At 43.5% G+C, this 11,800-nt stretch overlaps 3 protein-coding genes across 4 annotated transcripts; all 3 read right to left on the bottom strand.

The window, feature by feature from the left end:
- On the bottom strand, nt 571–2,064 carry LOC8078473 (transcription factor HY5). 2 transcript variants are annotated; one of them, XM_002455054.2, is made up of 3 exons: nt 1,634–2,064; nt 1,128–1,498; nt 571–994 (listed from the first exon to the last, which is right to left on the bottom strand). In XM_002455054.2, the coding sequence occupies exons 1-3, from the start codon at nt 1,749–1,751 to the stop codon at nt 893–895; spliced, it is 591 nt and encodes a 196-aa protein (XP_002455099.1). In that variant the 5' UTR covers nt 1,752–2,064; the 3' UTR covers nt 571–892. The 2 variants fall into 2 exon arrangements, with proteins under 2 accessions (XP_002455099.1, XP_021313028.1); XM_021457353.1 differs by having other exon boundaries at nt 1,128–1,524; nt 1,634–1,769.
- LOC8078472 (uncharacterized protein At1g15400) lies at nt 5,851–6,938 on the bottom strand. Its single transcript, XM_002455053.2, has one exon. It carries the CDS (start codon nt 6,550–6,552, stop codon nt 6,205–6,207), a length of 348 nt encoding a protein of 115 aa, XP_002455098.1. The 5' UTR covers nt 6,553–6,938; the 3' UTR covers nt 5,851–6,204.
- LOC8078471 (NADH-cytochrome b5 reductase-like protein) lies at nt 7,086–11,774 on the bottom strand. Its single transcript, XM_002455052.2, has 13 exons — nt 11,502–11,774; nt 11,326–11,365; nt 10,669–10,744; nt 10,356–10,415; nt 9,884–9,934; nt 9,647–9,701; nt 9,393–9,463; nt 9,262–9,313; nt 9,022–9,099; nt 8,666–8,755; nt 8,472–8,585; nt 7,965–8,033; nt 7,086–7,626 (listed from the first exon to the last, which is right to left on the bottom strand). The coding sequence occupies exons 1-13, from the start codon at nt 11,622–11,624 to the stop codon at nt 7,570–7,572; spliced, it is 936 nt and encodes a 311-aa protein (XP_002455097.1). The 5' UTR covers nt 11,625–11,774; the 3' UTR covers nt 7,086–7,569.

Raw genomic sequence — 11,800 nt, 5'->3', positions numbered from 1 at the left:
CTTTTTAATTTTTTACGATGAGAGCCTGTGAATGAAGAGAGCAAGTCGTGCAGGAGTGCGGAGAGGCCGCGTTGCTTTCGACAAAGTCCCGATCCCTCTGAAACAATTGAGATGCAAAACGGTGTCCCCTTCAGCAGATACTTCAGCCAACCACCGTATGGGCGCATGGCATGTGCATCCATGCCCAAAAAGCTTGCGCCAAAATGTTGCAAGCCACGCCGGAAACGTAGAGACCACAAACTTTATGCTCAAAGCCTCAAACCGTCAGAGGTTAAGCAACGAGAAAAAGGACGCTGAATTCACACAAATAATCAAGTATGCATGCTGTTATATCTTTAGTTTTTTTTTTAAAAAAATATGCATGATGTTTGCATCGGCCTCACCAGTTCCTAAATTCTCAACTCAAGTATGTATGACGTGTGATTGTTATCACGTTTTCCCTGCGCAACAGTTTAGGCCTTGTTGACAGATAATCTAGAACATTTTGCAAAATATCTCGAAAAGTAATCAAGGCCTTATATGCTCTTTCTCGGTGGCCCTTTTTCTCCGAGAAGTGAAAGCAACAGGCTCTGGCACGGTGGTAATCTTGAATTGTGAATTGCCAAATCGCAAGGCTGAATTACAGGTACAATACAAGAAGAAAATTACACGGCGTTCTGACACCCTACCAAGAAAACTACCAGTAGTGGTGAGTAGTCCTACCAACGGTCGGAGAGACGGGATTGCTACGTAAACAACAGTTAAAACAGTCCATCAGCGAGGGTAGACCAACACAAGTACAGTAGAAAAGAAGAAGGAAAAAAAAAAAGAGAAGAAGACGTCATCAGCAACAGCAACACGCCAACAATGGTCAGATCAGGCGAGCACGGACCAGCTCCCTCTCTCATTCTCATCAGCTCTTGGCGAAGTGGTGCTTCTTGCCGCCGTCTCCGCCCTTGCCACCGCCGCCGCCGCTGCTCCTCTTGCTCGCGTGCGCCGTCGTGTTCTTCAGAATCTGCGCGGCGGGAGCACCAGGAGGGGATCAGTCAGTCAGAACGAGAGGAATGCTTCGGAGTTCAGATCGAACCCCCGGGGGAGGCAGCGAAGCAAATGAATGGGGGATGGATGGATGGATGCGAGGCGGGCACCTGGCGGAGCGTGTTGTTCTCGTTCTGGAGCGTGGACACCCGCTGCTCGAGCTCGGCATTGCGGACCTCCAGGTCCTTGGCCTTGGCCTCCAGCTCCGTCAGGTACGCCTTCTTCCGCTCCCGCGCCTGCTGCGCGGACACGCGGTTCCGCAGCAGGCGCTTCAGCCGGTTCTGCTCCTTGTCCCCCGCGGTGCGGCCGCGCTTCTTCCCGGCCGCCGCCGGAGGCTGCGCCCCCGCGGCAGCCGCCAGCTGCCCGCCCTGCTTGCCGCCGTCCTCCTTGGGGCGCTCGTCTGCGCCCGCGCCCGACGAGGCCGACGCCGACGCGCCGCCCATCTCCGGCACCCGCCGTATCTCCTCGTCGCTCTCCGCACCTGCAGTGGCATGCGCGCAGCGGCAACTTCAGCTGCGGAGTTTAGCTGACGAAACCGGGGGAAAAAAAGATGATGCAGGAAATCTGAGAGGGTGGTGCATGGGTTGGGTTGGGTTGGGTTGGGCGCGGCACCTACCTCCTTCCCTGAGGTTGTTGGGGGCGGAGCTGGAGGAGCGCTCGCTGCTGGAGGGGAGCGAGCTCGTGGTGCTTGTCTTCGCCTGCTGCTTCTCGTGCTCCTGCTCCTGCGCCGCCATCTTCCTCCTCTCGACCTCTCCTCCCACCACTCCAAGAACAGATCAGGATCTCCTCCTTCCTCCCGCCTCCCACCACTCCTTCCCCGACTCCTGCTTCGACTCCGCCTCCTCCCCGAGAGGAAAAAAAAAAGAAAAAGAAAAATCAAATCTTTGCGCACGCCAGAAGGGACAGGAGACAAGGGGGGAAGGAAGAAAAGCAGATGCAGATCGGACGAGAGAGAGAGGACGAGAGGGAGGGGGAGGAGAGAGAAAAGAGTCTGTGTGCGGGACGGGAACGGAAGAGGTGGGCGGGGAGAGGAAATGGAGGTCGGTGGGGTTGGGAGGTTTTGGATGAGACGCCATCCCCGCCGTGCACGGCACCCACCATCCTACGGCCGGGGCAGGGGAAGCGTGGCGTGGCGCGGCACCATACACGCCTCCACCGCATCTGACGGCGACCTCTTGAACGCGTAGCTGCGTGTCCATCCCTCCGATCAAGCTCCACTTGTGACTTGTCACTTCCAATCACGCGCCTCGGCTATTGGCTGGCACAAAACCTTCCTATAATCGTGTTATTAGAGCAACTTGACAAGTGCCCTGCTCAATCAAGAAACACAGCTCCACCTTCAGTACCACCCCTACTAGGTTTGAATGTTATTGAATTCAACTCAATCTATATGGGTTTGGGTGAATTAGAGTGGACTTAAATCTATACGGGTCAGAGTGGAATTTAGTTTAAGTTCTACCCCTAATTCATCCCAACACATGTATTGATAATAATCCAATTACATCTAAATAAGGCCTAAAAATATATCTATATGGACCACCTGACCTGACCCAAAAGTATATTGTGTTAGATTCAGGTTATGGCCTTGTTTAGTTCCCAAAATTTTTTGCAAAATTTTTCAGATTCCCCATCACATCGAATCTTTAGACGCATGCATGGAGTATTAACTGTAGACGAAAATAAAAACTAATTGCACAGTTTGGTCGGAATTGACGAGACGAATCTTTTGAGCCTAGTTAGTCCATGATTGGACAATATTTGTCAAATACAAACGAAAGTGCTACACTGTCGATTTTGCAAAAATTTTTGAAACTAAACAAGGCCTATGATTTTCAATCCTAACCTAAAGTAGGAGAATTCTAAAAAAAATTATCTAAGAAATAGCTTGATCACTTGATCCAACCCGCTATTGATTGGCTCAGGTTCGGGATAAAGATTTTGACAAGACATTTTCCATAGCAAGCTAAGGCAATGATGACCAAGGTATTGGTTGTTCTTCAGCTGTTCGGGTTGTTTCCATATGTAATCATTGATGTTTCATGAGCAAGTTTTGGTGATGGGTTGTTCAGTTTCTCTTGGTACGTCAATTGCTTTTTCACAGAGTAGTGCTAATGAAGTTTTTCCCCCAAGTTTCCTTCCATAAAAAGTGGTGTTAGTCGTGTTTCTTGTTCTATTATCGAAGTTGTCGAGAGAAAGGTGACATATCCTTCCTAGCTGTCTGATTTTGAGTCTACTTTTTCTCATAAACTGAATCAATTTTATTCTAGTAATAATAGTAGCCAAAAATAAAAGCTTCCACCATCATTTCTCTCACTATATAAACTATACTTCCTCAGTTCCAATTTATCTAAAAAATAGCTTGATCAGTTGATATATTCATCTTGCTACGCATTTAAATATAGTAATATGTCTAGATACATAGTGAAATAGATGAACTAAACAGTCAAAGCGACTTATAATTTAGAATATAGGAATTACTAAATAGTATATTTTACTCATAAAAGAGTAAAAAAATGTGTAACACCACCGTTGTGACCACGTCTACCAGGTACCAGTGCCACGTTTCCTGGAAGGGGCCGGGGTACGAAGCATGTGAAAGTGGAACCCCAGCACCACTCCCATGTATTGTACGGTATCAATTTGAGCGAAGAGTTAACGCATGTTCCTTTGAGCCAAACAACAATTTGGTTATGTGCTCATGAGTTACATACTAAAGTCAGTTCGTTGGAAGATCCATGTCATAATTATGTGAAAGCAACTTATTCTCGAGAAGTGTGTGGACCTTCACTTTCCCGTTTCAATTATGTGACAGGTGCAAACCAATGTCAGTTTATGCACAACTTCTCAATGCCATCTCAGCATTCCATCCCATGAAAAGACATTTTAGCACATATCTATATGTTGCAGTACTGCAGCAAACATGCACAATGAAAAGAAATATGTAAATGGGACACTTCATCATCATTGTAACGAAAAAGCAACTTTAGAAGTGCTTCAAAACCAAACTACGGCCTTGTTTAGTTCCGAAAAAATTTCAGATTTCAGTACTGTGACAAATATTATCTAATTATGGACTAACTAGAATCAAAAGATTTGTCTCACGATTTCTAGCTAACCTGTGTAATTAGTTTTTGCTTTCGTCTATATTTAATGTTTCATGTATGTGCCGTAAGATTCGATATGACGGGAAATCTTGAAAACTTTTTGTTTTTCGGGATAAACTAAACAAGGCCTAGATACAAAGAAAAGAAAAACATATGGATTTGTGGATATCCAGTTGGGCCTTTCAAGCAATTAGCTCGCTGACAGTGACCACATTGAGTAGCAGAAAACTCGAGAAGATGCAGGAAGGTCAACAAGCTGGCTGCATAATCTGATAATCCTAAAGAGGATAGTGACAGGGACCTTACAAAGTAAAGTCAATATACTAATTGTATGTAATCTTATAGTAATATACTAATAACCCTATTTGGTCAATATGCAAAAATATTGCTCTTAAATAAAGTGGAACACGAAATTAAATACTATTTTAGGACTTAAATGACCAAAAGAATGTGTGTAGTGCAGTAGTGGTCTAACCGGGTCACTAGGTTTTTCTTGAATCAACTTCAGACCAAAAGGCTGTCCCAACTCCCAGGGCCACTCAAACTTGAACTCAGCATTCGGCATACCCTTATTGCCAGGTAGTATTACTCTCAAAGTTGACATATTTGGACCTCATATGAAAAATGAGAAAGAGGTGGGAAAATAAGGAGATAAAAACTTTAGATTCTAGAATGAGATTTTAAAATCCAACAATATACCAAAATCTACTAGTAAAAGATTTTTACTATGCAAAGGCAATAATCAATGTGAGAACATATAAGAACTAAACACCCCTCATATTTTGATCCAGAATTCAGATTCTATATTCAGTTCTCTATTCACTATCTAGAATCTAGATTCTCAAATGAGACCCAAACATGCCTTCAAATATCACTAGTACTATGCAAAACCTCATGAAAAATTTGCGCTGGTATAGGTCGTTATTAAGTACTAATTTCTGAATTTTCCAAAAGGAGATCAGAAATAAACTCGTTTGGTCATCGGAAAAAGAAAGGCCACAAAAATTGCATACTGTCCCGCCCATCGCTCCGGCAAGGCGGCAACCATGCCAACTCCAACAAGTGGAAACCACTAACGAATAGCTTTAACTAGTGGAAATTCCATTCTTCCTCCTCAGTCGTGTGCCCATACTCTTCTGCTAGTTCTTCTCAAGTCTGCATGCATCATACAAGCCACAGCTGCAGGCTTCCTCTAGTTTACACCAATATAAATAGGAGTACTATAGAAAGAGAGAAATGCAGAACAACAGTCCGACAAACAAAACAAAAAAACTTTACTGCAACCAACATTTGTTCAATTTCAATGTACAAACAATGCAATTATACCAGGTACTTGTGCTGCTTGCAAGCAATAATTGGAGGCAATAACCTCCCGTCCTCTTTTGCGTAGAAATCCTACGACTCATTGTTTAAGCAATAATTTGACGAACAGCCAAACTACCAAGTAGAACATCCAAGTGTCCAACGAGTTCTAATCTACCTATTAGTATTCGCATTTCTCATGATGATCTATGTGAGGTTTTTCAGCTTAGACTCTTCCCACCAAATGGACTGGGTAAGATCATGAAATGGATTTGTTCTGACGGAAAAGATACGATACTGCAGCATATCAGGCAGATAAGATGGCTTCTTTTTAACACATGTTGAGTGACCATCAATACTCTGGCTGGTCTTGGTTGATCCCAAGCGGCATGGTTGTGTACAATTCAGAACGAGCTTGGAGTCAAAGTGTCAAACAAGAGCACCATATTCATGTAGAAGCACACAAACAAGAGCACCATGTTCATGTACTCGTAATTACATATATGCTGTATGCTAGTAACAGATGCGCAAACTCTATTATGGCCAGTACATGATGGAAGAGGCAGTCATTCCAAGAATACAACTACAAGAAACACACAAGTAACACAGGAAAAAACACAGCAACACAGGAAGAAGAAACACACAAGCTTTGTCCAAACTACAACTATACATCTCATCTAGCATCCATACACGAGTAACATAAAACCTTTGCAGGCTCAAGGAAAACTGACGGTCCCTGTTCCCAGCTCCCCATACACAGCACAGTAGTAGACCAGCCTAGCTAGTACCTTCTGGGCTTAGATGGTTGTGACTGTGAAGCTCCTGCCTTCCTGAAAATTCCACAGAAGATGCAGCCAGGAACCTTGGGCGAAGGCGGGTCCAGAGCTGGGGCTACACGCCGAGTACGGTAGCCCTGGCTGCTGCTGTCGTCGTTGCGCCTGCGCTGCAGCTGCAGCCCAACGGAGCCAACGCTACGGGAGTGCCTCAGCTCCTTGGACTCCATGGCTGCGTCCTCTGGCCCATTCTGGTTGCCGTCCTGGTCCTGCTGTGACATGAGCCTCTCGTCCCAGACCAAGCCTGATGACCCAGACCTCCTGAATGTCTGTGACGATCTCTGCAGCCCTGCCATGCTCCTCCCTTCTCACTCTTCGGTTTGTGAAAGAACAGAGAGTTTTTGTATGGCGTGGCGTGCAATGAGGACTTGAGTGAGGAAGAGAATGGTTTGGACCTAGTAGCTAAATAAGAGACGTATCCACATCCACGGATTGGCGAAAATTCGGCAAATTGCGGAGACAAGGGGTCCGATGATGGCGACGGCCAAATATGCCTAAGCATTAAGAATGTAAGTGAGGTTTGTCTGCACTCTGTAATGAGTTAAACTAAGACAAACCATCGACTACATATGGCCTAATCTATGGTTGTGCTACGCCAGACAAGATGAGCCCAGTGCGTCAACCAAGGCAACTACTGCTATAGCCCGTAATCAGGCAATAATGCCATTCTCAATTCCTCGTCCGTGGCAGTATAGCGTTACTGCAGCATATCCACGTTACCAGCTCTGAACACTGGCACAGTAAACCTCTGACCACTCCGATCGATCAACATGACAACAGCAAGTGAGGTCGAAGGCCAGGACGCCGACCGGTCACTGAAAGAACCGTGTGGTAACCAGTTCCTCCCACGATTACGACATCCACCATACGGCAACGAGTTCCTAGATGCCACAGCACAATCGCACCAGCAGCACAGACCGCAGAACTTGAGCGCGACCACACGCAGCATCCAAGCTCCTTACTGCTGCTGATGTGCTAATGATTGCCACAAATGGCTGGGTTCCAACATCCAACATGCTAGAATTCACTGCAACTGTCCACTAGAAATCGGTAGCTTTATCTCAAGTGCCAGCATACTCGATTTTTCGTAAACATCGCAGCGTGGCATCTGCAGATCACTGCAGCCATCAGCTCAGCGATAACTCAGAACCTAGAACTAGAATTCTCTGACGAACATTATTACAAAAGGAAACAAGTCAAAACTGTTTCCAGTTCAGAGCCAGACGCTGCAACAATAACAAAAAGTTCAGGTGTGTTTTATTGACTGCTGCCGGGCAGCAAGTATGTGTATGTCAGCAGAATCTACTGTCTTCTCAGAATTTGTATACCATCTCTGCCGTGTATCCTAAATCTTTCAGAATGCCAGAGACCTGCACAATACATATAGACCAGAAATGGATTAACGAATCAGTAACATGGTTACAGAAAGGGCAATTGAAGCATAAACGGAACGCATGCTCCAGTGGAATGTAAATCTAGTTTGTTGTCTTAGTTATAACATAAACTTCCTCAGTAGGTGCCGCCCATACTGTATTTCACTTAAACAAAAAAAAATATCCAAGTGTTAACATTTCAAGTTAGTTGGGAAGAAAAAAGGTGTATCACTATATCAGTATGTTTTTCAGTTGTCCTACCACTGGCTTTCTTCAAGCATGTCTCATAAACTACAACCAGCAATAAAAATAAACCAAAAACAAATCCACAATACCTCGCCCTGTGATCTATCCTTGGCCTTGTCTCCAGATATGTGATTCATCATTCCTGGTGGACCACAAACCTGAATAAACAAAAATCACGAAACAGATGCAATTAACAATCCAAGAAATGAAGATGATGTTGAAGATCATAAGCAACCTTAAGGGCAGCTCCAAGAATTCCCCTATCCAATCTTTAAGGGTCAAAATTAAGGTTTATGCAACAAAAATCACCCTCCAACAGCCCCTCTATTCAACATCCTATATTTAGTGGTATCCTAAGTCACCCTCTCTCTCCCTCAAATACGGGGTCACATGTTATCCACCCTATATGTTATTTGAGATAGAGAAACTGTTGGAGGAAAAATTTAGGAGGGATTTTTTGTTAGGATGCACCTATATGGTTCCATAGGGGAATTAAGTTTACATAAACAAAATTAATCAAAATGACTTCATTAAGAACACAAATATTCATAAGAAGAAACTCCTCAGCAGATGTCATGAATTCATGAAGCACTCACAAGAATCAGAGAGTCCTCCGCAGGGCCTGGCAAACCTTTCAAAACCATGTCCTTTGATACAAAACCAACACCACCCCTCCAGTCAGTTGACGGTTTATCAACTGTATAAAATACCTGTATTTTTTCAAGGACAACGTTACACACACAAAAGAAAATTATCCATGTCCTGATGGACTACTCACTGCAATACCAACCTTGAAGTTAGGATAGCTATTGGCAAGTCTATCCAGTTCTCTTTTGAGCAAGATATCATCTGGTGACACGTTGGCATAAATTAAGGAGACCTAGATATGAATAAACAGAATAAGAACATAAATTAGAATACATATGGGTAGAATATAGTCCACCCTTAAAACTGCTGTTGCTGCTAAAGAAGATTGCGTGAAAATAAAGACATCAATCTGCTCTGGTTTCTTGCAGAATGCCTACTGAGGCATGTGGCTATGTGAACATTGAAACAATGCTTTCTCAGAAAGACGCTAAAGCGTGGCTAAAATGCATGAAAAGAACCAATTTTGAAGAAATTTCAGAGTTTGTGGTGCTAGCTTACCTGAGTGTTGTCATCAGGGTTTTTGAGGATAGCCCTGACAACCTGCAGCATTGGGGTTATACCAGTACCACCAGCAATCTGGAACCAAAGGCATGCACATTATTCAACAGCTATAGTATGCTTACAGGGTTACCCTGTAATCAAACCTATGAGTTAAAAAGAATTGAAACAAATACATATATCCTAGTGGGGATGAATTCAAAAGGTCAAGAACTAGGTAAAAGTTGAGGCTTATCTTACCATCCCAATTTGTTTTTTCATGTTTGGGCTGTATCTGAGCTTTTCAATGGGCCTAGTAAAATCATAAAAAGCTTGAGTGACAAAAGGCAGCAGCATACATAAAAACCAATACAATTTTCATGTCATAATACCCTTTGACTTCCAGAACATCTCCTGGCTTCAAACTTGCAAAATACTGACTCATTTTCCCATCAGGATAAACCTGTACAGAGTACAATTAGCAAAAAGAAAAAAAAAACAAATTATGCACGCGAACAGAAATCAAATGGGAGAGCATTATTCTATTAGTCCTGATTCCATTTCCATGACAAACTTAAATTGGAACTCTAGTGATTTATAAGACAATTACAAGTTCTGGAATTTTCATAGTGACTTTTTAACATACCTTGATCAATAGGTCAAAATATCCTTTAGAATCTGGATCAGAGATAGGTGTGTACCTGAAGGAAACATGATATGATCAGAGAAAATTACAAGTATTGCCATACTGGAGATCAGCTTCCATTTATGCTTCTTTCTTATTTGTGCTAATGCTTTTACATCAAATAATTAAGTTCCAAGAGGGCGTTCAGGTATATGGCACTTTACACTATGCATTTGATTCATTTAGCATAGAACTTACGGTCGAATCACAAATTTTCTTCTTCCCTCAACTTCCTCACCGATAGGTGCCCTGCAATGAATTCATCTCAGGTAGTCAACACAGAGGATAGGAAGCATACCGACTGCTAAAATGTGTGCAAATGGACTACAAACCAATCCAGCCTCTACTCTCTAGATAAGACTACCAAATTGCTAAAAGGATTCACTGAACAACAGACAGCAGAGAACATCAGCCTTTTGATTTGAGAATTGAAACAGCCATTTCACTTTGCACAACTCTTATTCGTAAGAATACTGGCTTCAAATAGGATAATAGGAAGCATGCATGTGTATAGAATTTGGAAGAAGAACTGAAGAAGCAATATATATAAGCACAATTTATTCAAATTCGACACCAAAAGATCCTCCCAGTAAAGGCATGACACCTTGCATTGGCAGTGATAAGGGCTTCCCCTAAAAAATACATGACACCTTGCAGTTGAAGAAGATACCTTGTGATGAGGCACGAGGCAACATCAAGTCCCAGCTTAGTTGATGGATCAAATGAAAACCTACAAGACAAAAATACTTGCATAAGCCTCACATTGAAGCAAATAAACTCTATAAAACTTAAATAAAGGAGAAGACGCTAGCATGGTACATACGAGAATCATGATGAAAACAAAATCAGCACTTATACAATGTACCGCACAAGATTAAGATAAGGCCACACAGTAAAAGCGTAGCCACATATTCCATCAAACAACAAGATAAAGAAGCATTCCTGGAGTCATGAAATTAAGCAAGAATTTCTTCAATAGTTACCTGAATAACTGCGAGTTGTGGCTAACCGTTGCCTTGTCTTGTAGCTTGAACTCTAACCACTTATCAGGGTTAAGTGCTGAAAACAAGACAATGTTCCATCAAGAAATAAGTAAACAACAGAAACAACCATATAATGTAAGCATAAGAAAGAAAAGTTCATCAGTATGCTGACAATATCTAAATTTTGTAATCTTAGTGGTGGTTTATACATGATAAAAGTAAGAAAAAAAGCAGAGATTAACCATATCTGTGTAAATTTATTCATTGTAGTATGTAACATGAAAGAACACCACCCCTTAAAACGATATGTAGAGTGCAACAATTTCACTATACAGCAACATGAATACTAAAATGCTTGATCTCTTCAACTAATGTAAACTCTAGGATTTGGATTGCCTCCAGTAACACATGTGACCGTGGATCATCATTCATAACAGCAATCGTCACTCTCGAATAGTGAAATTCCTCTAAAATTATGTGTTCCATATTCCAAACAATGTGGAAGTGGAATCCAGCCGCAAACATCATTTTCAGCTACAAAACCACGCAACAAAACCAAAAAGGTTTCATAGGCAGACACACATAAATATGATCAATCCCCACATCGACGAAACCCAGATCGATTAAATTCGGAGAGAAAAGGGGGTTGCAGCTCACCAACTTTCTCAGCGGCTTCGCCCTTCTCCTCCAGGTACGCCTGCAATCATCCGGCACCGTTAGCCAAGCCAAAAACGCATCACATCTCATTCCGAAATCAGCAGTGGCTAGGAACGGAGGAAACAAAAACCGGGAGATGAAATGGGGGGAGCAGCAGGCAGTTCTCAGTTTCGTACAACGGTGGGGGAAGACGAGGCGTAGAAGAGCGCGGCTCCACCGCAGGCGGCGGCGGCGGCGGCCCCCAGCGGCACACGGCCGCGGTGGGTCCCGGCAAGCCTACGCAGCAGCAGCGCCGCCATGGCGACTGGCGGAGGAGGTGAGAGGTCTCGTCGAGTGATCGATCCGATCTGACGGGAGCGGACGAACCAGCAGGGGTTTTCCCACACTCCAGCGTCCGCTTTGGTGGTGGTTTTACAGATGGCCGAAGTGATACAATACAAGGGAAACTCAGGACCACACTATCTAGAAGAACATC

Source organism: Sorghum bicolor, chromosome 3 (genome assembly GCF_000003195.3).
Source record: "Sorghum bicolor cultivar BTx623 chromosome 3, Sorghum_bicolor_NCBIv3, whole genome shotgun sequence".
Lineage (NCBI taxonomy): Eukaryota > Viridiplantae > Streptophyta > Magnoliopsida > Poales > Poaceae > Sorghum > Sorghum bicolor.
Note: the sequence above shows the minus strand (reverse complement) of the source record. Positions and strands in the feature narration are given on the sequence as shown.